This window comes from Actinia tenebrosa, unplaced genomic scaffold, assembly GCF_029948245.1.
Source record: "Actinia tenebrosa isolate PJP-AT-01 unplaced genomic scaffold, QUT_ActTen_1.0 PGA_scaffold0__85_contigs__length_37466705, whole genome shotgun sequence".
Classification (NCBI taxonomy): Eukaryota; Metazoa; Cnidaria; class Anthozoa; order Actiniaria; family Actiniidae; genus Actinia; species Actinia tenebrosa.
The window spans coordinates 12,604,803-12,627,872 of record NW_028292569.1 but is presented as its reverse complement, the minus strand read 5'-3'; the positions used below and the strand labels follow the sequence as shown (position 1 = coordinate 12,627,872).

General features: G+C 39.1%; 4 protein-coding genes and 1 long non-coding RNA gene across 5 annotated transcripts in view; 2 read left to right on the top strand and 3 right to left on the bottom strand.

The window, feature by feature from the left end:
* Positions 1-2,830: 2,830 nt before the first annotated feature.
* Positions 2,831-5,407, bottom strand: LOC116286828 (uncharacterized). Its single transcript, XM_031693412.1, has 4 exons — positions 5,091-5,407; positions 4,420-4,539; positions 3,934-4,069; positions 2,831-3,821 (listed from the first exon to the last, which is right to left on the bottom strand). The coding sequence occupies exons 1-4, from the start codon at positions 5,164-5,166 to the stop codon at positions 3,674-3,676; spliced, it is 480 nt and encodes a 159-aa protein (XP_031549272.1). The 5' UTR covers positions 5,167-5,407; the 3' UTR covers positions 2,831-3,673.
* A 149-nt stretch (positions 5,408-5,556) lies between these two features.
* On the top strand, positions 5,557-10,928 carry LOC116286821 (uncharacterized). Its single transcript, XM_031693407.2, has 5 exons — positions 5,557-5,937; positions 6,662-7,360; positions 8,173-8,718; positions 8,821-8,973; positions 9,293-10,928. The coding sequence occupies exons 1-5, from the start codon at positions 5,745-5,747 to the stop codon at positions 9,940-9,942; spliced, it is 2,241 nt and encodes a 746-aa protein (XP_031549267.2). The 5' UTR covers positions 5,557-5,744; the 3' UTR covers positions 9,943-10,928.
* LOC116286812 (methylosome subunit pICln) lies at positions 10,388-14,008 on the bottom strand. Its single transcript, XM_031693398.2, has 7 exons — positions 13,610-14,008; positions 12,902-13,038; positions 12,521-12,589; positions 12,139-12,219; positions 11,454-11,512; positions 11,210-11,318; positions 10,388-11,025 (listed from the first exon to the last, which is right to left on the bottom strand). Exons 1-7 carry the CDS (start codon positions 13,726-13,728, stop codon positions 10,976-10,978), a joined length of 624 nt encoding a protein of 207 aa, XP_031549258.2. The 5' UTR covers positions 13,729-14,008; the 3' UTR covers positions 10,388-10,975.
* A 243-nt stretch (positions 14,009-14,251) lies between these two features.
* The window catches only part of LOC116286823 (4'-phosphopantetheine phosphatase), a 43,371-nt gene continuing 34,552 nt past the window's right edge, over positions 14,252-23,070 (top strand). The window contains exons 1-20 of the mRNA XM_089031367.1: positions 14,252-14,432; positions 15,195-15,277; positions 15,759-15,933; positions 16,548-16,599; positions 16,947-17,133; positions 17,643-17,735; positions 18,029-18,088; positions 18,205-18,313; positions 18,580-18,647; positions 18,764-18,883; positions 19,222-19,303; positions 20,130-20,257; positions 20,390-20,548; positions 21,011-21,123; positions 21,414-21,501; positions 21,848-22,002; positions 22,252-22,304; positions 22,517-22,566; positions 22,649-22,753; positions 22,883-22,983. Coding sequence (XP_088887493.1) covers positions 14,309-14,432; positions 15,195-15,277; positions 15,759-15,933; positions 16,548-16,599; positions 16,947-17,133; positions 17,643-17,735; positions 18,029-18,088; positions 18,205-18,313; positions 18,580-18,647; positions 18,764-18,883; positions 19,222-19,303; positions 20,130-20,257; positions 20,390-20,548; positions 21,011-21,123; positions 21,414-21,501; positions 21,848-22,002; positions 22,252-22,304; positions 22,517-22,566; positions 22,649-22,753; positions 22,883-22,983 — 2,105 coding nt within the window. The 5' untranslated portion in view covers positions 14,252-14,308. The remainder of the gene's footprint in view (positions 14,433-15,194; positions 15,278-15,758; positions 15,934-16,547; positions 16,600-16,946; positions 17,134-17,642; positions 17,736-18,028; positions 18,089-18,204; positions 18,314-18,579; positions 18,648-18,763; positions 18,884-19,221; positions 19,304-20,129; positions 20,258-20,389; positions 20,549-21,010; positions 21,124-21,413; positions 21,502-21,847; positions 22,003-22,251; positions 22,305-22,516; positions 22,567-22,648; positions 22,754-22,882; positions 22,984-23,070) is intronic.
* On the bottom strand, positions 18,309-20,135 carry LOC116286824 (uncharacterized). The gene is made up of 3 exons (XR_004195993.1): positions 19,782-20,135; positions 19,178-19,281; positions 18,309-18,784 (listed from the first exon to the last, which is right to left on the bottom strand). It is a non-coding gene; the product is annotated as an uncharacterized LOC116286824 (long non-coding RNA).

Genomic DNA, 23,070 nt, shown 5'->3' with positions numbered 1-23,070 from the left:
ACCCCAGATACGGTTGTTTATTTATTTCCTATAATGGTTGAATGGCTGTCTTTTTGTAGATATCGGGTACGTACGTAGTCATATATGCCCTGTTGTAATGAATCTCTTACCGAGGGCATGAGATCAAGCACGTTTTTAAAGGCGTACCACGGAGGAACCAGAAATTTCCCTCTTAAGCGTTTATCTCCCGGCCATTTCTAGAGTTCATATCAAAGCTCATTTCTTCACTTGTTGTTTTTTTTGATAAATGTTGCAAAGGAAACAAACAGGCGGTATATACTCTGGTTTTGGCGCGAAAACAGTAACCTCATTGAACTCGATCGGTATATACGCTCGCGTGCGCTGTGCATGTGCAGAGGGATTGGCACTTGTATGAGATGACTGAATTTTTAATATACAACTGAATAACTTCTTTATCTTAGATTGCCGAGGGCTTGTATCTATGAACAACTGTATACATACTCCAGTTGATATATATTTCAAAACATTTCATCACCATGCCCTAATTTATTATCAGGGATATTTCTATCAAATGACTATCGAACCAGCCTCGAGGGGCCCATGAACGCTCTTCAAGGCATCTCTACCCTACAACATGATGATTCTAATCTATTTTATGGGAGGTTCATTCAAATGACACACGATGGTAATCAAAATCGATTTTTTCTCTCGAACCCTTCAAAATCTTCAACAAATTTTTCATGGAGCCATCTAGACGAAATTTGCTAGTTCATGCAAAAGCTGTTTCTCATGGAAGTTAAAAACTTTCACTGAAATTGTTTGAAAGGTGAGGGCGGGTAAAAGCCAAAATTATCTACCGACATATATAATTGACGTCATAAATAGTGAGTTTTTCCTATACGTAGTTTATAAATGTTTCAAGCTATTCTTCCCGAGGCCAGCTGCCGTCATTCACCGACTGCTCTTTTGCTTGTCTTCCATGGAGTTCTGACCCTTAGAACACGTAATTTTTACCGCCCTAAATCAAAGCGTCTTTGCCTCGGTCACGTCTACGACCTTCCGGTATAAAAACTTTGTCGTTTACTTTCTAATTAAGACCTCCACGCTATTTTAGTGGGTGGTGATAAGCCATTAGCTTTCTCACAGACAATCACACAAATGAACTTATTTATGGCCATTACTTTAAGACTTCAGGTCACGTCTTTAGAGTTCCGTTACGACAATTCCCACCATTAACACCAAGATCACAATAAGCCATTTTGATCTCCAATCAAAAGTGTGAATGGTTTTAGCAGCTACGATTTCTTTTGTAATTACGGCTATTAATACTAGAGATATTCAGTAATGCCTACTCATACAACACGTACTCAGCTCCTTATCATGATGGCTGATGACAGGTTTTCGTGCCGACACGTGGTAGTAGTAATAGTAGTCATGTTCATATGTTCGGTCCCAGTCACATGACTGGTGGTTCGTTGTCTTTAGGCAGCTAAGTAGGCGGTCAGCGGGTTGAGGAGAAAATAGAGCTGATTAACTGTGTAAAAAAGTGGGTCGAGTTGGCATTGCGATGCATTTTTGGATTGTTTTTCAGAATGGCCAATACATATAGTTGCAGTTTGGTGAGTCGAATCCTCTGGTCTTTTCATATCAAAGGAAGAATAAGCCATCCTTAGTTGACATATATGTAGATATAGATATTTGGGGGGGGGGGGGGGGGGGGGGCAGACTTGACTTCCTAAAGGATACCTCATGACTAGGTTCATAGTCCAAAACGCGTCCCACATGGAAAAGTGTGACTATGGGTGAGTAGTCATCAGCGACACTACCGACAAGCCGGGCCTGCTGGTCATAGCAGGGGGTTAATCATCTACTGTCTAGGGGCCGACTAACCTCTCCCTTAGGCTTCGGCCGAGCTTCCTAATCAGTCTGTAAGTCCTCGGATAGCGGTGTCGGGGTCGAAATCTCCGACGTAGCCGTAAATGCTTCGCGCTGCCATACGACGGTTCAGCACTCGATGTCTGGAAGTATGGCCCTAAATTAAAGTAATCAAAAAACAGAATCACAATTTTCCTTCCCGCGCAAACGGCAGACGTGACCGATTTTTCATCGTTTCCCATTTCACTTTACCTTTTGCAAGCCTTCTCACCAAAGACAAGTAAACGTTTCATTTATTGACCATTTGGATTTTTTTTTTTGCGATTCTTTTTCTAATATTTTAAAGAAAATTTTGCTAGTAAACTGACGTTTCACGTTTGCCGTTGACGAGATTTTTTACTCTATGCATTGGAATTAAAACTTAAGTCAAAAACAGTTTTAAATTTTCCGGCTAGATGTCGAAGAAGATAAGACAAATCCCTATCGCGCATGTGCGTTCAAGGTGGCAAAAAGCAATGTTCTTGCTGCATGCTTTTAAAATTGCCGACTTTGGATAGAGTGAGTAGTCTGTTTATCATTTATTTATCGGTACTAAAAAGAGATAGTTTTCTATCTAGTCCTCAAGAATACTCTTAACTTTTTTATCGAACCCCAAAACAACCTCTGGACTGATCACACGACTCACACTTTATGATATCGAGTGCGTTAACCTAGAGAAAAACCCGGACGTGAATCAAGGAAGGACTCTGTGCCAATGCCAAGTCTGGAAATCACAAAGTTGAGAAGCGAGTGCACCTCTGGATTCAATATTGACATTTCAAGATTGTTTTGTGTACGTGCTAAGACGTTAATTATCTCTCCATTTTATCTCATCCTCTTTGAGGTATTGGTAAATTAGATGGTAAATGTCAGTACATCGACACTTAAATGGCTTTTGTCAAATCAATCAAACTGGAAGTAATATTGCACCGTCCAATCAAAAAACACTCGATGATGAAGGCTGAGTCGATTAAAGTTTATTTATCAGTATTATCTTCCAACCCGATATTCTGTACACTCTTCAAGTTTTTAAAACGAGTAGAGGGCATGCAGTAAAATCATGAAATAAAAACAAAGTTACTAAATAGTACTATTTGTCCGTATCAACTTTGTTTTTATTTCATGGTTTTACTGCATGCGCTCTATAACTTTATTGTTTACAATCATGTTTTTATCTGACTAAACATCAGTCGCTCAGATGTCCACGTATCATAGAATCATTAGATATATTGAACACAGGGGGCCAAGTGCGTTTATCTGACGCCGATCCTCTTTTAATAAATATCATTAATATTATTATAATTAATCATTATTACAACTCATAATACTATCATTATCACCATCAAAGAATCATCGTTATTATCGTCATCGTCATCGCCAGCATGCGTCATCTTCATCACCATTATCACCATCACCATCATTATTATAATCACCATCATTGATCGTCATCATCGTCAATTTTCACCATGATGTATCACCATCATCATCTTAAAATACTTTGTATGTTTCACAATTATTTCATAAAATATAATTATTATAATATCCAATGCATAAGTAATACGAGATAATAAATACTAAGCCTCACTATGATGCGGTAAAACAATAGGCTCAACAGCATATCTTTTGTTCTCATTCATCGGCCAAGTGAGGCTTATTTCGAACTTGTTAAGTCATACATAGTCTCCAATGAGCAATGCAATATCATCTTATATGTGATTTGAATATCATCATCATCATCATCATCATCTGGCTTCAGTCTTGGCTGGTCGAAGTAACCAATGAGCTTCCAGGCTGTTCGTTATGTACTCGTTACCAGGCACACTCTGCTTCTTTGGGCCTGGGAGTCATTATCTTGACGAATCACGTTCAACTTGATGTCGAGGTTGCTGTCAACGGTGCAGGTGCGGGTTCTGCGAGATACTCCCGGGGTGCTCTCAACCAGAGAACTAAGATAAAGGATGAAATGAAATAAAAAAGAAATGTAATGAAATGAACGAACGAAAGAAGGAAGGAAGGAAGGAAGGAAGGAAGGAATCAGAAGGTCCATTACAGTTTTACCTTTTATAGGTGCTTCTCGCTCTTTTCTTTTCATTTTTCTCTTTAACGAAGAAAATACCAACAAGGACGACAATAATGATTGTAGAGATGCTGATACTGACTCCCACAGCTACCCCGATCATCGCTGTTGTGCCTACTGTATGTCAGTTAAACGAAATACTAGATATTACTGATTAGAAAATGACTAGAAGTTAAAAAAAAAAAAATCATTCCCATCTATCCATTCTTTTTATTTGTAATGAATCTTTTTATTTTCTCTGACCACTTTTACTTTTTCAGTTTCTCATTTCCTTATTACGTTTTCATCTTTCCTCTCTTATTATCTGCTCGTTTGCCCTTTTGTCCTTCATATATTCGTGATTTTTTTCATCTTCCTTCCTATTCTCCCTCTATTACCCCCTTCCTTGTTCTCCACTTCCTTTCGCTCACCTTTTCATCCATCCACTTTCAAAAAACTCGTTCAACACAAGTCATCAATGTACTTACTTCTACAAGTACGATCTTCGTTACATGTTCTTGTTTCAACACACCCAGCACATGTGCGATTCCTTGTCTGAGTTCCTCCACCACAGCTCCGAGAACAAACACTCCACTCACCCCACTCCCCTAGGAAAAAATATCTTACTATATATCACCCTTACCCACTAGTAGCGAAAAGTGCCGGCTTTGAAAACCAAAACATTCAATTGAACTTTAACTCAAAACTTGTTTGCATCTATATATTTACCGACTTGTTGGATTTGACTAAAAATCCAACTAGTCGGTTATATAGATACAAACGAGTCCTCGCCTCCTCCTTTTACTGAGGAGGGAAGAGTGAGTAGAATTTTGGCCGGTTCACTGCATGAAATATTTATGCTAATTCATTCAATATGTTGTTGTCAAAACAGACGCTTGTATATCGCTTTTAGCTTGTGTTTAATATTCGAGTTTCTGATTTCAATAAAGAATATGGTTTCATAAATGATATAAGATATTTTGATTGAACTATATTCCGTTTTGAAATTATTCTTATCAGCATAATATTTACATTCAGTCCTGAAAAGATCTCAATTTATTACTTTAATGAATTCACTTCTGTCTTCAGATCATGATTCAGATCATGTTCAAGTACTAAAGATCGTGAAAGATCAGTGTATTTGATAACAATTTCTTACCTAAGCTTGCTTCTGTTATAAGAGAAACGGCCATGAGACCTAGAAAAGTTATCCAGCGCTGTAAACCTTGGTTCATGGTTAGTACTGATCTATAAACTGCCTTGGGTATAAAACTGATATTGCCCTGTCACGGTGTAGAAATCCATTTGATGTCCTTCAAAGTGAAATTCAGCTCAAAAGTCTAACGATTATTCAAATATTTTCGAGATTTTACGACTGTGAAATTAAATCTTAAATCTGGTGAGACTGGTCATATGTTATGTTCATAATTTATTCGAATATTTCGTTTTCCTGTCTTGGTACGGTAATCTTGATGTCACGACTCCGATGTCACGACTTGTTTCATGTAACCACAGGGAGACCAACAAAAAAATCAAACCTACTTCCCAAGGGAGGGGAGGGTCACAAGGAGTTCATTTCGATACTTGATACGTTCTTACGTAAATAATCAGTCAAATACCCCGAAACAAAGGCCTTGTTCTTTTAACAAAATTAATAGATGTTTATCACTTTGCTTTTGATAAGATTTGTTAACGTTTAGACGGTTTCATATCCTTGTAGCCTTTAGTGTGTTCACTCACCAAAGGCACAAGAGAATCTAAATAAGCCGGGGATTTGCCCATAATTTTTAACATACTAGTGTACTAGCCAAGAATGGCACAGCAGAAATGGAGTCTGGCCTGGTTATCGTTCGTAGTTCTCGCTATCATTATGTCAGCGTTTGTCTTCCTCGCCTTTGTACGTATCGAACTCCATCTCACGAGACAAGAGCAAAGGTATGACACATTGAATCAAAGATTGACAGATCTTGAAGGACGTCAACCAAGAGCAAACCAGGGAAAACAAGGTATTATCGTAATGCATGTATCGTGATGGTTAAGTTAAGTAGCACTCATAGACAAAGAACTAAATATACCCATACCAAGGAGAAGTACGAATCTAATTTGTAGAGGTGCTCTCGTGTTGTCATTACCGGCCACTTTGACATTTGCTTAGTAACAAGAACTTAAGCGAGTCAAGACAGCACTTCCAGCGCGTTTACGCGACCCTGATAACTTCAGACGCGGCATGTTTGATGTCGTTATGGCTTCAGTCTATCACTGACTGATATATGCCAAGTTTATAGAAATCAGAAAAATTAACGTGAAGTTTAAAATTAAACTATGTAGAGGTTACTGTTATTCTTGTCCACATCAATGTCATTCACGTGCGCCACTGTACTCAAGTTTTCAATTCGCTCATTCTCGCCTATGATCGCCTTATAAGATATTGACCAGATACAGTGCGAGGGGCAATAGGACACGTGGTGCGCAGACTTTGGTGAATGTGTGAAGACTGCGCAACCGCAAATGTACCTCCTGCGAGAGTGCAACTGAGCCAATGAGCGCAGGGGCACTCTCGTCCCCAAAGCCTACCGCGTTGACTGAGGACGAGGTTGCGCAAGCTAAATTTCACGTTATGCGAGACTGCGCATGATCTGAATTTTCTAAAACTACCGTAAAAACACGAAAAATGTTTTAAAAGGTTGATAAGCAAAATATTCCTTAAAAATGAATTCCTTCTGTATTTAGATTCTGCTGCAGCTAAAAGACGCGTTGATAGATCACTAGGCGAAGGAGTTGATTCACCGACCAATGAATCGAGTAGACAAACATCACAGAAACCTGTTTCAAAAGAGGTCACTGTAACTCCAAAAACAATCCACGGGGACACTTCTGGTTCAAACTTTGTCACAAAAATTGAACAAGCTAAAGAGTTAAGTGATTTAAGACGCGAATTTGAAGAGTTGTTTGAAAGCATTCGTACTGAGAGCACAAGAGTTTGTAATACTCCTAAAGGAAAGGTTTGCGTCCGAGGTCCCCCGGGGCCTCCGGGACCAAGAGGAGGCACCGGGCACAGAGGTGCACAGGGAGTACCCGGTACAACTGGTCAAAAGGGGGATAAAGGAGACAAAGGCGAACCTGGTTACTCGGTAGCCTCCAGTGGACCAGAAAGACAGCAAGGTTCACCAAAAGTTATAGCTACGCCTACGATCATGTCAATAGTGGAAAATAACACTGCTGTATTCATATGTGCGACGCAAGGCACCCCAAAACCATCGGTTTACTGGCGTCGAAATGGAGAACCGCTGACTGGAGAAAGGTACCTGTTCACGTCTAGAGGCGAGATGAAGATATTGAAGACCAGGTTTGAAGACAGTGGAGAATATGAATGTGTTGCAAGGAACTATCTTGGTCTAGCAGAAGCAATTGTGGAGCTGTTGGTACAAGGTATGTATTTTACACATCCGAGGCAGAGCGAAGGATTAACACCACCATCATCTGTTAACACCACCATCATCTGTTAACACCACCATCATCTGTTAACACCATCATCATCTGTTATAACCACCATCATCTGTTAACGCCACCATCATCTGTTAACACCATCATCATCTGTTATAACCACCATCATCTGTTAACACCGCCATCATCTGTTAACCCCACCATCATCTGTTAACACCACTATCATCTGTTAACAACACCATCATCTGTTAACACCACCATCATCTGTTAACACCAACATCATCTGTTAACTCCACCATGATCTGTTAACAACACCATCATCTGTTAACCCCACCATCATCTGTTAACCCCACCATCACCTGTTAACACCACCATCATCTGTTAACACCACCGTCATCATAAAACATCATCATCATCTGTTAACACCACCATCATCTGTTAACACCACCATCATCTGTTAACACCACCATCATCTGTTAACACCACCATCACCTGTTAACACCACCTTAACCTGTTAAATCCACCATCATCTGTTAACACCACCATCATCTGTTAACACCACCATCATCTGTTAACACCACCATCATCTGTTAACACCACCATCATCTGTTAACACCACCATCATCTGTTAACACCACCATCATCTGTTAACACCACCATTATCTGTTAACACCACCGTCATCATAAAACATTACCATCGTCTGTTAACATCATCATCATCTGTTAACACCACCGTCATCATAAAACAACATCATCATCGATAAAAGCTTTGCTTTATTTTTTTGTTTGCTTTAAAGCGCCCCCCAGAATCAAGTCGTTCTTCCAAGGCCCAATTTTCATCAAGAAAAGAGGATTGATCAAGCTACCAGAGTGCATAGCCGAGGGTTATCCAACACCCACCATCAAATGGACCAAGGTCTATGGTGAAATCCCACAAAAGCGAATCTTCAAGAAGAACGACAAAATGATGATATGGGATGCACAGAGTTCTGATTCTGGTTTATACGTCTGTCAAGCCAAGAATGAGATCGGCAAAACCGAAGCTGTCACGCAGATAGTTGTGGCTTCCCTGCCAGAATTCCGTAGTAAACCACCAACCAATGCTACTCTCTTTGCTGGAGACATCCTGCATGTTGAATGCAGTGGATACGACCCGACATTGGTCGTGTCTTGGGAGCGAAGGAATGGGCTATTGTTCGATCACCGTGCCAACGTGGACCCTAACGGCACGTTGTCTATCACCCAGGTAACGACATCGGACAGTGGTGATTACATATGTGAGCTGAGCACCGATGGAGGCATTTTTAAGAATAAAGCCACACTGAGGCTAAGTGTTGTCACAAGTAAGTTGAGACCCAATTAAAACCTTCGTCTATTATTCATACAGCTACATTGCCTATAGGTTCGTTTGTTAGCTTATTTATCTTTGTATGTCTGTATTCCAGGGGGCATCAAGCCCGGTATCTGTCCGATACCACTGCCGATTGGCCCGTGTCCTAACAACACCCGGGATGAGTGTACACTGGATCAAGATTGTATCCAAGGAAAGAAGTGCTGTTCAGATTCTTGTCATAAACAGTGTGTTTTCCCGCCACCAAGTGAGTATTAGGACAAGTCCAACGTCGTTAATTAAGAAGGTTATCGAAGATAACACGGGAGGGGAGGGTAGTGAATATTACGACGAGTTTTTGTAAAGGTGTAAGTGAAGTGAAAACATTCAAATTTTATCGAACCCGAAAATCGGCAACCTCCGCTAGGCTAATCCAAGTCAGAGCACAGATAACTCTCACGTTGAACCCTGTAACAATCTTTGGGCTGATCAAAGTAAGGTCATGGCTAACTCACAAATCCGTCAGTACTCAGGGAGCAGTTTATTTTTTGATTTAAATTAAAACAATTTTCCCTATTTTTCGATAGACAGAGACTGTGGTGACTTGTACATGGCAGGAATCAGAAAGAACGGTGTTTACACCATCACACCTGATGACAAGGGCTCCTTCAAAGTCTACTGCGACATGGAGACCAATGGAGGTGGATGGACTGTCTTCCAACGAAGACGCGACGGAACCACCGACTTCTATCGCACATGGAAAGACTACAAACTTGGCTTTGGGAATCTGGAAGGGGAATTCTGGTTGGGCAATGATAAAATTAACCGTCTTGTTGCTTCGACTGAGAGTTCCCTTCGAATTGACATGGAGGACTGGGACGGTGTGAAAGTGTATGCCAACTACGCAAGGTTCCGAATGGAAAGTGAGATGAAAAAATACCGACTGACAGTGAGTGACTACTCAGGTAGTGCTGGGGACTCGTTATACTACCATAATAATATGTTATTCAGCACTAAAGATGTGGACAACGACAGGTGGAAAGGAAATGCGTGCGCTATTGACCTGACAGGCAGCTGGTGGTACAATAATTGCCATGCATCTAATCTAAATGGGATGTACTTTGGTAACATTAAGGACTATGGGGGAATTGGATGGTCTGCCTTTCGACATAACCTGTCATTAAAGTTCACAGAGATGAAAGTCAGACCCGACTCTTTTGGTGAGGGTAAAAAGTAACTGTGGGCTCCCTGTCGAAGGACTCAAGCCTTCGTCTCTCATAAGGTGTGCGTGCAACAAACCCTGTGCGCATGCTATGTAGAATCAAACCAGAGAACTCAGAGGACAGAATGATGTATACCTCCTCATTGTCACCCTTGATTTAAATGACCATTGACCCCAAAAAATTATGTCATTGCGCACGCACCTATAGACCTACAGTAATTCCATTACGGACCATGTCATTCCCTAGAGTATCATTTCTTTGTTTAATGGTTGCACATGAGAAGACACATGAATATAGATACAACTCAAACAAAGAATCTTATTCTCAAGAGAATGACACGTGGTCTGAAATGGGTAATCATTACCCCAAGACCAATATTAGGTCTATTTTTCCAGACAGTGCAAAAGCGTTCTCCCCACTATCAATGCACAGCTGTGCATAAGAATGCAACAGATAAGCTAAAGGGCTTCATCTTTTAATGTTGTAATGTACACATGAGTGTTTCATGTAAAAAACATTTTACACTGGATACTTTGATATATACTTGAAAAAATATAACACTAATGCTTTGGCATTACAATCCATAATTATTATTGGATTAACTTAAGCCTGCATTGTAGTTCACACGAGCAACGCAAACGCAAGTGCAAGCACAAACGCAAGCAATGTTCACACATGCAACACAAATGCAAGTAAATTAAGATACGCATGCGCAGTAGTGCTTGTTTATAGTTCACACGTATTTTCCTTGCGTTTGCGTTTGTGTTGCTAGTGTGAACCACGTCTTGCGTTTGTGCTTGCGTTTGCGTTTTCTCCGTTTCACACGTTAAAAACGCAAACGCAAGCACAAGAAAATGGAACATTTTCCATTCCTTGCGTTTGCGTTGCTTGTGTGAACCAGGCTTAACTTACATAGTGTTACTAGGCATAGTGTAGTATCCAAAGGCTTGTTACATCAATACATCAAGGATATATTGTTGAATAAAATGTTTTCTTTTTTCTTTTCTTTTTTTGAAGAGTAAATGTTCCTCTGTCGATATCATACCTCTACATTTGTGCATCGTCAAACTGACCTGCTTCATCTTCCATCTCAACATCTGGAAGTAAAATATCACCATCATCATCCAATGATTATCAATAATTTACATTGTCATCATCAATCATAAACAATATAAATATGATCACTATCATCGCCATCATCAATCATCACCAGTATCATTATCATCATTGTCAATAATCACCATCATTGATAAGCTTTCTTTTCATCCTAGAATTACGTACCTTGATCAGCACAGTCATGACCATTGGTTTCTTTGCCATTTGTAGATGTCATCACTGGTTCCTGACCAGCAGATTGCTGAAAGGAGTTTTCCAGTCGCTGCAGTATTGCCTGCACATTAAAGATTATACATTTAATTTATACAACCATCATGCCACTTGGAAAACCAAGTGGAACCAAATAGACGATTTTGTGACCCCTCCCCTCCCCTCCCCTCTAGAAAGTTAAATTGAACTTCACTGTTACCTGTCCTTCATCAGTCAGGTTGACATCTCCTTCACTTGTGAAATATTCTCCTCCAAATCCTGTAATGACAAGGAGAGAATGTTGCAATCAAATCAATAAACATGATACACTAGTTCAGAGTGGGAAATGTATGTTCCTGATATAATCACATAGACCTTTGGCCCTCATTTCATGATCGAATTGGAATTTAAAAGTTGATTTTTATGCCATAAGATTTGACATAACTTATAACATAGCCACGATATAACGCGCGCTCTAATTGGCTAATTAACATGCATGAGCATGCATCCAAAAAGGTATGTGCATGCTGACCTGATTGAGCAGCACGCTCTATGTAATGAAGATTTCATTAGAACAAAATGTTAAATAAATACAATGATCAATGCTTAGTTGTGGGTATATCAAGTTCTGAATGCACTCGGAAGGTTGCTTAAGCACTCAAGAAGTTAGAGTCATACTTGGCTATGCCTCATGCAACTCTTTTGCTTCTTTCATGCTTAGCAACCTCCTGCATGCATCCAGAACTGGAAATGCACACGCTAAGCATTGACCATTCCTTAATGCTTCCAATTGTTACACATGGTCACTATACCGTTACATATAAGTAACAGTATCAGTTATGGTAATAATTTATAGTATGCTCTGAGTAAACCTGTGTTGGCATTATTGTGACAGTACTTCATACCTGCCATTTCTTCTTCTGCTTCTTCTTGTGGGTCAGGATGAAGTGCTTGACAGTCTGACAAGACATTGAACATTCTCTCCACTGCAATTAAAGACATATAGTTAGAAAGTAATGAAACTATTGATCTTTTCTTAGCAGTACACTAAACATAAACTATACTCCTTCCTCCTATAAAACCTTTGTTACGTACATTACACTGCTTCCCAACCATACGTACAAAACTGTAGAATTTGCTCTTTTTCAATATTAGGGTTTTGGTGGTCAGCAATCGAGGCATTTTGGTGACATTCCATTGGCACCTGCTTTGGAAAACTTTGTGTTTCCTGACAATAATTGTACCCGAAGCAATGTAGCTATTGTAAATCAAGGAAAACAAACTTACAACTTGTTTTGTCCTCTGGCACAAATCTTACTTCACTGATTTTGGAATCTTCATCATCTTCATTAGTTTCTAAAAAAAATAGAAATGTAGTTACAGTAAAGCTCACTATTAATTCATAGAACAGAATTTTCGAAGAGCACTTAAGCCTCGAAGAGAGGGCGTGCTTGTAATTTGTTAAATGTAAAAGATTGGGGTGCTCTCCCCAACCCCCTGCCCCATCCCAACCAGAAACAACGAGGAATGCCTGCAATGTGGGCTAAGTTCTTTCTAGATATAGGTAGGCATTGGTTCTAGATTGCCTGCAACCCCCATCCCCTATTGGCAGCTTATTTGCAAAATTGCAAAAAAATAGACTGTTTTTATCTCCAATAGGATTCTCACCATTTATAGAAGAATCAAGCATGCAGTAAATGCACTCATGAGGGAACTTTGAAATATCTTTACAAACAGCATGTACAGCGATGGCGGTGTATTCCAGTGAGAATCCTTGGCCACTAATACCACACCACGACAAACGTCTGTAAATTAGAAAAGAGTACACACATCAGTTACAATATTAAATATATACTCTATAAATATTATAAACTGATAACTAGGGTTACCCATTGGTGTGTTTAATATAACAAGTGAATAAGAAAGAAAAGTAGACACTGTGTAAAGAAGTTTGAAACTGTACTGACGTTTCCTTCATCAGAGTAAAACAGGAAGGAAAGATATATTATTGGTAGAGCCTGTCCATGTGCATAAACATTGCATAATCATGCACAAATACCCCCTAAGCCTCACAACCATGCAACAGAACAATGGATTCATTCAGCATCTCTTCTAATTTCATGCACAGAAGAGAGGCTTAGGATATATCACGAGTAATAGTTTATTAATAGTCAGCTGAGCATTTCCAGAAACTATGCATACCTCACCTATGAAGCATGCTCGCAGACAAGATAGCCCTCCCAGACACTTGGGAACTCTAATCCCCTTGGACCACAGCAGCTATATTACATGGTGTAATCCACTGTATAATGTATTTTATGATGAAAAATGAAAAAGGTACAAAGAACATCGCGTACGAAATTAAAGTGTACTTACTCCTTTGCAATATAAAGTGTACCATTCCCCAAACAGTTCTCATCTATAAACGCTTGTGTGTCAGCCTGTACGTGGTCAACACCTTCAGAAGGCGGAGGCAGTGAGCTTAAAACTACCATTGCGATAAAAACTTTACGAACTCAAGAAACTACGAACTTGATGTTTGAAAAACAAGAAATTTTTGATGGGCAAAAATGTTGGACCAACTTTTAAAGCTCTCGATATCAGCTGTTTTGATCCACCAAATATTTATGCATTCCACAGTATTACATTGCTATTGAAGCATATAATCTGTTTATCGGTTGAAAAAAGGCCAAAAAATAGAAGAAAAATCCTCAAACTTCTAAAAACTAAACGTCAACTTTACAACACGTGTGACGAACAGAAAACGATCCCAGAAGAACGTGGGGGACTGGGAAAACACAGGAACCCCAAACAATTACAATTCTTTCTTTCTTTCTTTTCATTGAAAAATTCAAAATAAAAATTATCGTATTTTCCTAAAATTAGGAATTCTGAGATATCTTGTAAATATGAACACAAAAAATGTTTTTTGGTTTAATCATACAAATCAAAATTAAATGGGAATTTTAATCGCATTCCAATCGCGGGCTCAAGTCATTAGATAATCCAAGATGGCGGACGAACTCAGGCGTCAAGACGACAACAACTGATAAAAAAGAATCTTCCTAGCGACACATGGTAGTAACCGAGATGAGTGCCTCAAATGAGAATGGCTATCATTCAGGATACGCTACAAGCATCGATATTACGCGGATGTTTCGTAACATGAGTAATGCTAAACTTTTTGCCGTGGACATCGGTGAGCTATCTATTTCGAAACGTTTTCTTCATAATAAGCTGAATTTTGTTTATTTATTTTTGATTCGTCGTGTGAATTACCATACCTATATTACATATAGCAAGAGATATTGGTACTAATAATAACAAGCAACGGCATAGTAACGAGTTAAAAACAAAACATGGATGGTTTGCTAATGAACTCAAAGTAATATTATTTTTTAATACTAATTAATGATAAATCTTTTGATGGTCTGTATTTCTCCTTGGCAATGGGCTTTAATAGATTAGTAATAATTTGTATGCTAGTATGATCGTGCAGGATGTAGGCTCCTTCTCTGGGTAGCTTCAGAATCAGTCTAATTATGTGATTTAATAAAAACAACCAAAAAGACCCCAAGTTTTCATGTTAAGTCATCTGGTGGACTTTAACAAAAGATTTCTTAATAGGTCCTTATGCACCTATCCACCAGCATGGCTACCATGTCTTTGTCTTTTGATCCTCTTGGGAATGGTTGAAAACCACCAATCAAGGGCGGATCCAGCCAAATTTTTGGGGAGAGGGCTAATTGAGTTGGGGGGGGGGGGAGGCTAATTGAGTTTTCTCTGTCAACACAATGGAAAGCAATTAATAAAGCATCTAATTCTTCAGTTGTTTTTTTCTGCTGAAGGGGGGCTTCAGCCCCTCTTTGCCCCCCCTGGATCCACCCTTGCCAATAGGTTTGTGATGCATGCAGAAGAACCAGACTTATATGTTTTAATTATTCTGTACATTTTTTTTCAGGGGGGTCATTGGCAAAGGTGGCATACATGTCTGAAGTACAGCATGCGAGAAAACGACTAAAAAGCTTTTGTTCTGAGGATTCTGTACGTAATTATAAATGCAACTATTAAATATGTTGCTCTCACAGCTTTGGTGTAACCAAACTTTTCTTTCTGTGAGGGATGCAAGGGTGTGCACCACCCCTCACCTCCTAGATAATCTGTTATCTACTGCTTTATTGATGCTTGTGTTTGTGTATGTCTTGATCATATTTATTATAACCCCCCCCCCCCCCCTCACACCCTGACTAAAAATAACCCCTCTCCCCCAGTTTCCCTGACTGAAAATAAACAAGTATTTTGTTAAATCAAGATTCATTTGAAACCTTACCCGGCTGTGGTGGTATATGACAGCAGCATTTATTTCAATGACAGTAAAAGATATTGAAGTCCTGGGTTTGTAGAGAGAGTGTGAACTCCAGTGTCAACATGGAAACTATTACCACTGAATGGTCCATTGATGCCTAAGAGAGGTTCAAGGGATCATGGGTTTCAAGTGAATGATGTATGGTGATTACTGTTGCAGGATAAAGAAAGGACAATTGGAAACCCAATCTATGAGATCAAAGATCAACAGGAATGTGGGCTGAGACTGCACTTCATCAAATTTGAAACAAAATACGTGGAGACTTGTGTTGATTTTATTCAGCAAAACCTGTTGGAGAAGACGGATAATGTGGTCAAAGTCATGAAAGCAACAGGTGTGACAAGACTCCGTCAGCAGTCTTTAATCGTACAACTCTGATTACTATGATACCCGCCTTACCGTGAACAATTATTTTTACAAGTTTTTGATTTCTTTTTGACATCTTTTTGGCAAGTTTTTAATAAACTTTAATCGTGCTCTTTACCGCTAACCAATTACGTTTTAGTACTTCACTTAGATGTTTCAATATCATTTCATTGATGTACGAACTCTGCCTATCAAAACATCAAGGTGAACCACCAATGTCTAACTGGTTAGCAACAAAGAGCACAATATTAAAATTTGTCAAAAAGATGTTTAAAAAAGTCAAATCAAAAACTTTTAGAGGTGTTCACGGTAAGGCATGGAGCACAGTAGTGTTTAATTGCTGAAAACATAGTAAAATTTAATTTCGTTTTCCTTCTTCTTCAAAGCTCGGCCAATATTGTGAATGCCATTTCAATCTGATTAAGCCTTTAATTAAAATTATACTCTGAATTAACCTTTGAGTTGATCAAAGTCATCAGGGTACTGCTATTAATAGCTCACAGATCAAAATTTTGTGTAGAGAGGAAAACTGGAGAATTCAGTGAAAAAAACAATAAAAGTGAAAAAAATCTTTTTATGCAGGTGGTGGCGCACACAAGTACAAAGATATGTTGACGACAAAACTTGGTGTAAGGTGTGTAGTGAAAATAGCTCATTACTGGGAGAAAAATACTATTTTTAGTTTTCTTCTGCTCCTATGTATATTGCAAATACCAATCATTAAATTCATTCAAAGGTTCATTATAGGGTCATATACTACAATGGAAATCAGTAGAATGCAGCACCCTTTTGTTTTTGTTCAATGGCTATCAAAATCTGTCCCATGATAGCCGTATGCCTTCAAACATCTGCCCACAAAAATCAACCTCAATTATTTTAGTCTGCATTCCTCTCGCCACATGTCGGCATCCTTTACATAATTTCCTTTCCCCCAATTATCAATTTCAACTTTGTTATAATATTTTTCTGTTGATTTCCAAGGGTGGACAAGGAAGACGAGATGCAGTGCTTAATACGTGGATGTAATTTCGTTCTCTCGACTCTCCCAGATGAGGTTTTTCAGTTCTGTAGAGACGAAGATTCACAGTATGTCTTCCGTCATCTTGAATCTAATGAAATTTTTCCTTACCTACTGGTCAACATTGGTTCTGGTGTTAGTATTATACAGGTTGGTAGAAATAGAAAAATCCCATTTCCATCCCTATTCTCATTCACTTTTCAGTTTCAGTTTTGCCTAAGTAAAAATAGTCAAAAATAAATCTACCATCTGATTAAGAAACATCTGCGATCATTTTGATTTCAATTTCCTTTAACTACCATTATCAATGAAGTGAAGTGCGACCTGCAAAGCTTGATGTCTCCTTTGCTGACTAGCATTTTGGCAGCCATCAATCAAACAACTGAAATAAAAAACAATATCTAGAGAAAGATTTTTGACTGAAGTAAACGTGGTAACACTCTCTAATCCACTAAAATCTGTATGTAATTCAATCTAAAATCTCCCTCAATATATATATTTTTTGTTATTTCAGTTGTTTGATTGATGGCCGTCAACTTTGTGGGTCAGTGACTTCAACTATTTAGTAGTACTTTCCTTTCATGTTCCATTTCCATTTGGGTTTTTTACGTATCCATCTTCAAGGCTTTTTTTGTCTTTAATCATTATTTCTGCCACAGGTTAATTCCAAAGACCATTATCAAAGAGTGGGTGGTACAAGTATGGGAGGTGGGACATTCTGGGGACTTGGGTCCTTGCTGACAAAAGCCAAGGTTTGTCTAAGAATTTAAATCTACAGCTCTTTTTAATATTTCTGTCCTTCCTTCCTTCCTTTAATCTTTTTCTTTCCTTCCTTCCTTTCCTCCTTCCTTTATTTCTTTCTTTCCTTCCTCCCATACTTCCATCTTTCCTTTTTCGTTTCCTCACTTACCTTCTTCCTTTCTCCCCTTTTCTTGCTTTCTTTCTGTCTCCTTCCATTTTGCTTTCCATTTCCTCACTCCTTAAATTACTTCTAACTTTTCTCTTTTTTTTTTTTGCTTTTTTTTTTTGCTGTTGTGTTGTTTAGGGATTTGATGAGCTGCTAGAACTTGCCACCCAGGGCCAGCACAAGAACGTGGATGTGCTGGTATATACAACAGACTGTTTTTTATTTTGATTAAAAGTAACTTTGCTATGATTTTGTATTTAATTCTACTTTTCAAACGTCAGCTTTTTATAAGGTTCTTCATTTACATTTCTAAGGTAAAGGATATTTATGGAGGGCCATACACAGGAAGTGGTCTACCGGCTGACTTAACAGCTTCTAGCTTTGGCAAAGCAGTCAGATCTTGTAACGACAAGCAAGAAGATGGTTAGTTGAGTTAGTTTCGTTCACTTTAAGAGTATTCAAACTAAAGAAAATATCTTGTGAGAAGATGTTTATTTATCAGCCTCTTGGGCTCCCTGTGGTATGAGCTTGGGCATTAATCAAAGACCCAAAACCTTGGGTAATAAATTATTGTTAGAAATATGTAGAAGAAACCAAATGAAATATAGGTTACATGTATGTGATGATGTCTGAAAAAAATTCTGAATATGATCCATCAGCAATCGCTTTGTTTTTTTCCTTATTTTCAGGTCACAAGTTTGCAGAGTGTGACATTGCAAAGAGTTTACTGCAGATGATTAGTAATGATATCGCTCAGGTAAGAAATGGCCGATACTCTGTCCACTCTGCCAAGTACCAGTAAAACAATGATTCAGTTATTTCCATAAAAGATTTAGAAGATTTCTCTCTATTTGTTGTTTTCTGTTCTCATAGATAGCTTCACTTTACGCCCGTCTGTCAGGAATCAAAAAGATCTTTTTCAGTGGTTACTTTATTCGTGGTATCCCTGCTACTATGCATACTCTTACTTATGGAATAAACTACTGGTCAAAGGTATGTTTGACACTTCCTCCTGCCCTCCCCTTCCCTCCTGGTTACTCCATACCCACCACCTCTGAAACGTGCCCTCAAATGTCTCAACAACTAAAAGTGGAATTGCAGAAATCATTTTACGGTTTGTTAGCATGTATGCTAAACAAGGAATAAGATGTAGAAGTAGTCACCACAGACACCCAGTATCAAGCATTTCAACAGTTTTCAAGGAGGAGGAGGGTATTCACTGGTACTCCCAACTTAATCAATAAAATCAGGTTTTTACTGCAGTTTTCCAATATTCTTCGAACTCACTAGTTGCAAGCTGCAAGCTAAAATGTTGTTTTTTTGTTTCCCAGGATGCTCAGCAAGCATTGTTTTTACGTCATGAAGGATATCTGGGAGCCATTGGTGCTTTTCTAAAAGGAGCAGAAGAATATGGTAACATGACCATTCCTAATGCGTCTTGGTGTAATGCTTCTCATTACAGAACACATGTCATTCCCGAGGGTATCATTTCATTGTTAAACATTTGCACATGAGAAGACACTGGAATATGGATATTTTATATGGACTCAAACAAAGAATAATATTCTAAAGAGATTGACACATGGTCTGAAATGGGAAAAACATTACGCCCAAGAGGAGTTAGGTCTATTTCATTATAACGACATGTCCCTTGCAAGAAAGTAACGCATTCTTTGACTTCTCACACTCGCTTTACTTTCAACTAACCTTTTCTTTTGTCTTTTGATTGTTTGTTTTTGTTTCCTTGCCTACCTTGCTCTCATTGGTTTCTTTTGTCTTATTCTATCATATATACACTCCTTCCTACCACCTCTTTCTCTTTTACTCTGACGAAGGACTAGCGTCCGAAATGTCAGTAAGTTTTTTCGTCTTCTCACGGTGTATAATTTACCTTTTCATCATTACTCAAACAAGGTTTAGAAGGAAATGTCGATGCTTCCAGTATGATTAATGTGCATGTTTGGTTATTTGACTTGTCTTGTGAGCCTTCAATACTTTTGGTCAGAACCAATAAAGAGATGATCCAAGTCCCATTACTCGTATTGTCCAATCAGCATTAATTGGCCGAGACAATATTTCATTTGTCCATGCTTGTTTTCAGTCTCCATTGACTCTACATGCCATAGCTAGCCCTCCAGCTTACCTGTGAAAAAAGTGGTTCTTTGGGCGGGGATAGTAATAGGAGGTGCAATGTTATCTAATAACATCTAATAAGCGCTTTTGATATTTCTACCTCTAGGTGTATCTCCATTACAGTTCAAGACCTGGGAAGAGAACTATGCTGCAAGCACTGGGCTACCTACAGCCACATCCAAGGAGAAAACCCTGGATGGGAAACCAATGAATCAACAATATGGTGGCTTACAGGTACAGGTTCAGTATATACATGTATACATTACATCAGCATAAACTATCCAATCACAGACGTTTTCAATTTTTAGCCTGCATCACTCCTGGTCAGCAGTAGGATGTTCATTTAATGATTTTGTTTGATTGTAGTGCGACGTGTTGGAACTTGATCAGATATCTCAGGATCTCGTACCATTTCCTCTGCTATCATCACCAGGGGAATATCAGCCTGATACTGACGACCTGACAGTTGATAGTGAAGCTAGAAAATACTGGTTGGATTGCTTTGGTGGATCTGCTTTAGATAAGGTACAGGATATGGATTCATGCATTCATTCATTCACCATCTCATCCATCACTCCATCAACCTTTCCAATCCATCAATCTGTCTACCAATCCATCACTCTCATCCATCACTCTCATCCATTAGTTCATCCATTAGTTCATCCATCCACGATCCTATCCATCTATCCCATCCATCCATCCATCCATCCATCCATCCATCCATCCCATCTATATATCCCATCCATCCATTCCATCTATCCATCCCATCCATCCATCCCATCTATCCATCCCATCCATCCATCCCATCTATCCATCTCATCCATCCATCCATCCATCCCATCTATCCATCCCATCCTTCCATTCATCCATCCATCCATCTATCCCATCCATCTGTTTAACCATATGCCATCCTATTTATCCACCCCATCAATTCATGTGTTCTCCATCTATCTTGATTTATATCATTCACATATCAATCTTATCAAGGTTGTAGAACGAGCCATTGCCAGCCAACCAAATTTACCAGATGCTAAAGACAGAGCAGAAAAGTTTAGGGCCAAATATCAAGATCATCTAAACGTATTGTATGACAAGCCCTTGTAAGTACCAGCTCATTGAAGAACCCCAACACGCACACATGTACCATCCTCATCTGGTGAATGGTCGTCCCATCCTACCCCTTCTGAATGCCCCGTCTTACTCCTTTTGGTCAACCAATCCTACACCTTGCTATAATGATATAAGCAAGTTAATTAGAAATTGAATGCTTTTGATTGATTGATAGCAAAAGCCCTTTAAGAGCTGCCATGTTACATTATATAGTTTTAATCACACAAAGTCTGCTTTACCAAAATTAATGATAAAGCTCTTGGTTGTGTTTGTATTTCAGTTCATATGGATCACTGACTGTACGAAGTTTACTTGATACAAGAGAACAATGTCTGGATGAATTTCAGTTTCCCGACTTGTACGCTGAAGTATGTTGATTGTGATACCAGTAATGATTACTGATGTCAATGAGTATGATGGTGATTATAATGATTGATTCTGATGATGATAATGACATTGATGACGATGGTAGTGATGATGATGATGATGAAGGTGATAATGATGATTGGTGGTAGTGATGATGATCAATGATTATGATGATGATGGTAATGTTGATGATTGATGATGATGGTGATGATGATCAATGATGATTATGGTAGTGATGATCGATGATGATGATGATGGAAGTGATGATGGTGGTGATGATGACATTGATGATAATGACATACGATAAAGATAATGATCCATGTTGATTGATTAATTTTTTCCCCACAGGTCAAGCAGCAAGAAAATGAAGACGCTTTGAGATTGTTCTCACAGCGAGTACAAGACTTAGATAATTTACCCCATGATGACCAGCGCCAAGAATCCTTGGTTCGTGGCATTTTGGCAGGAAATGTGTTTGACTGGGGTGCTATGGAAGTAGCTGAGTAAGAAAGACTCAATTTCAATAAATATTAACTATATTCATACACGTTCCACCAAACCCACATAAACTATGCCTCTGTGGCCATGTGATATTGCATGGTTAATCTCCCATAGACTTCCTCAAGGTACAATCTCTGCCACCAAGCATTTTCATGCACAGAAGTTAAGCTTGACCATTCGAGGCCTTCCATACACTCCAACTCTTAGCTGGGTGAATTTTCACTTCAACAATTTTTTTTTTCATATTGCAGGTTGATGGAAAAGAAATTACTTGGATTTAGTTCTGCCATGGATAAACTACAAAGTAATCATTGTTATTTCAGGGGGTAGGGGATGGGAGGTATTGCATCGAGAGGGGAGGGGAGGGGGTCCATGGCTTGGACATCCTAACTTAACATCCTAATGATTTGTCTTGAATGGTGTGGGGAGGAGGTAACCGCTAGAAGGAAAGTGCTTGGATATGTATGATTAGTTAAATGGCATACCTGGTTTACTTCAGTCTAATTTTTTTCCTAGAACGGCCGTGGCTCATAGACGACCTGGATGAATGGATTAACAATACACAAGTGAGCACCTCTACTTACTTTCATGCTTTTATTCTCTTTTTGCATATTCATCTTTATTTTCTTCACGTTTTTGTCTCAACAGAATAAAGTCTACAAGTGTGCCCTGGTGTTCGTTGACAACAGCGGTGCTGATATCATCCTGGGTGTGTTCCCTTTTGTTAGATATCTTCTATTATGTGGTACCAAGGTAAGTTACAATATTTTCCCTCTCTCCACCCCCTCACCCATACCGCCCTTTCTGCCGCCGTATCCTACCACTTTGTGGTTCCTTCTGGAAAAGAAAAAAGACTTACGAGATCCGTTTTGTAATTTTCAGGTGATTCTCGCAGCCAATTCCTATCCAGCCCTGAATGACGTCATGTTTAGCGAGTTGAACATATTGCTCGAGCAGCTGACAGGTTTATGTCCTGATATCCGGTAAGTATGAGCAGCAGTAAGGGGGACTCGCGGAGGGGGTACCGGGAGACACGGGTATTGCCCGCGCCAAACCCTATGCGTCGGCAG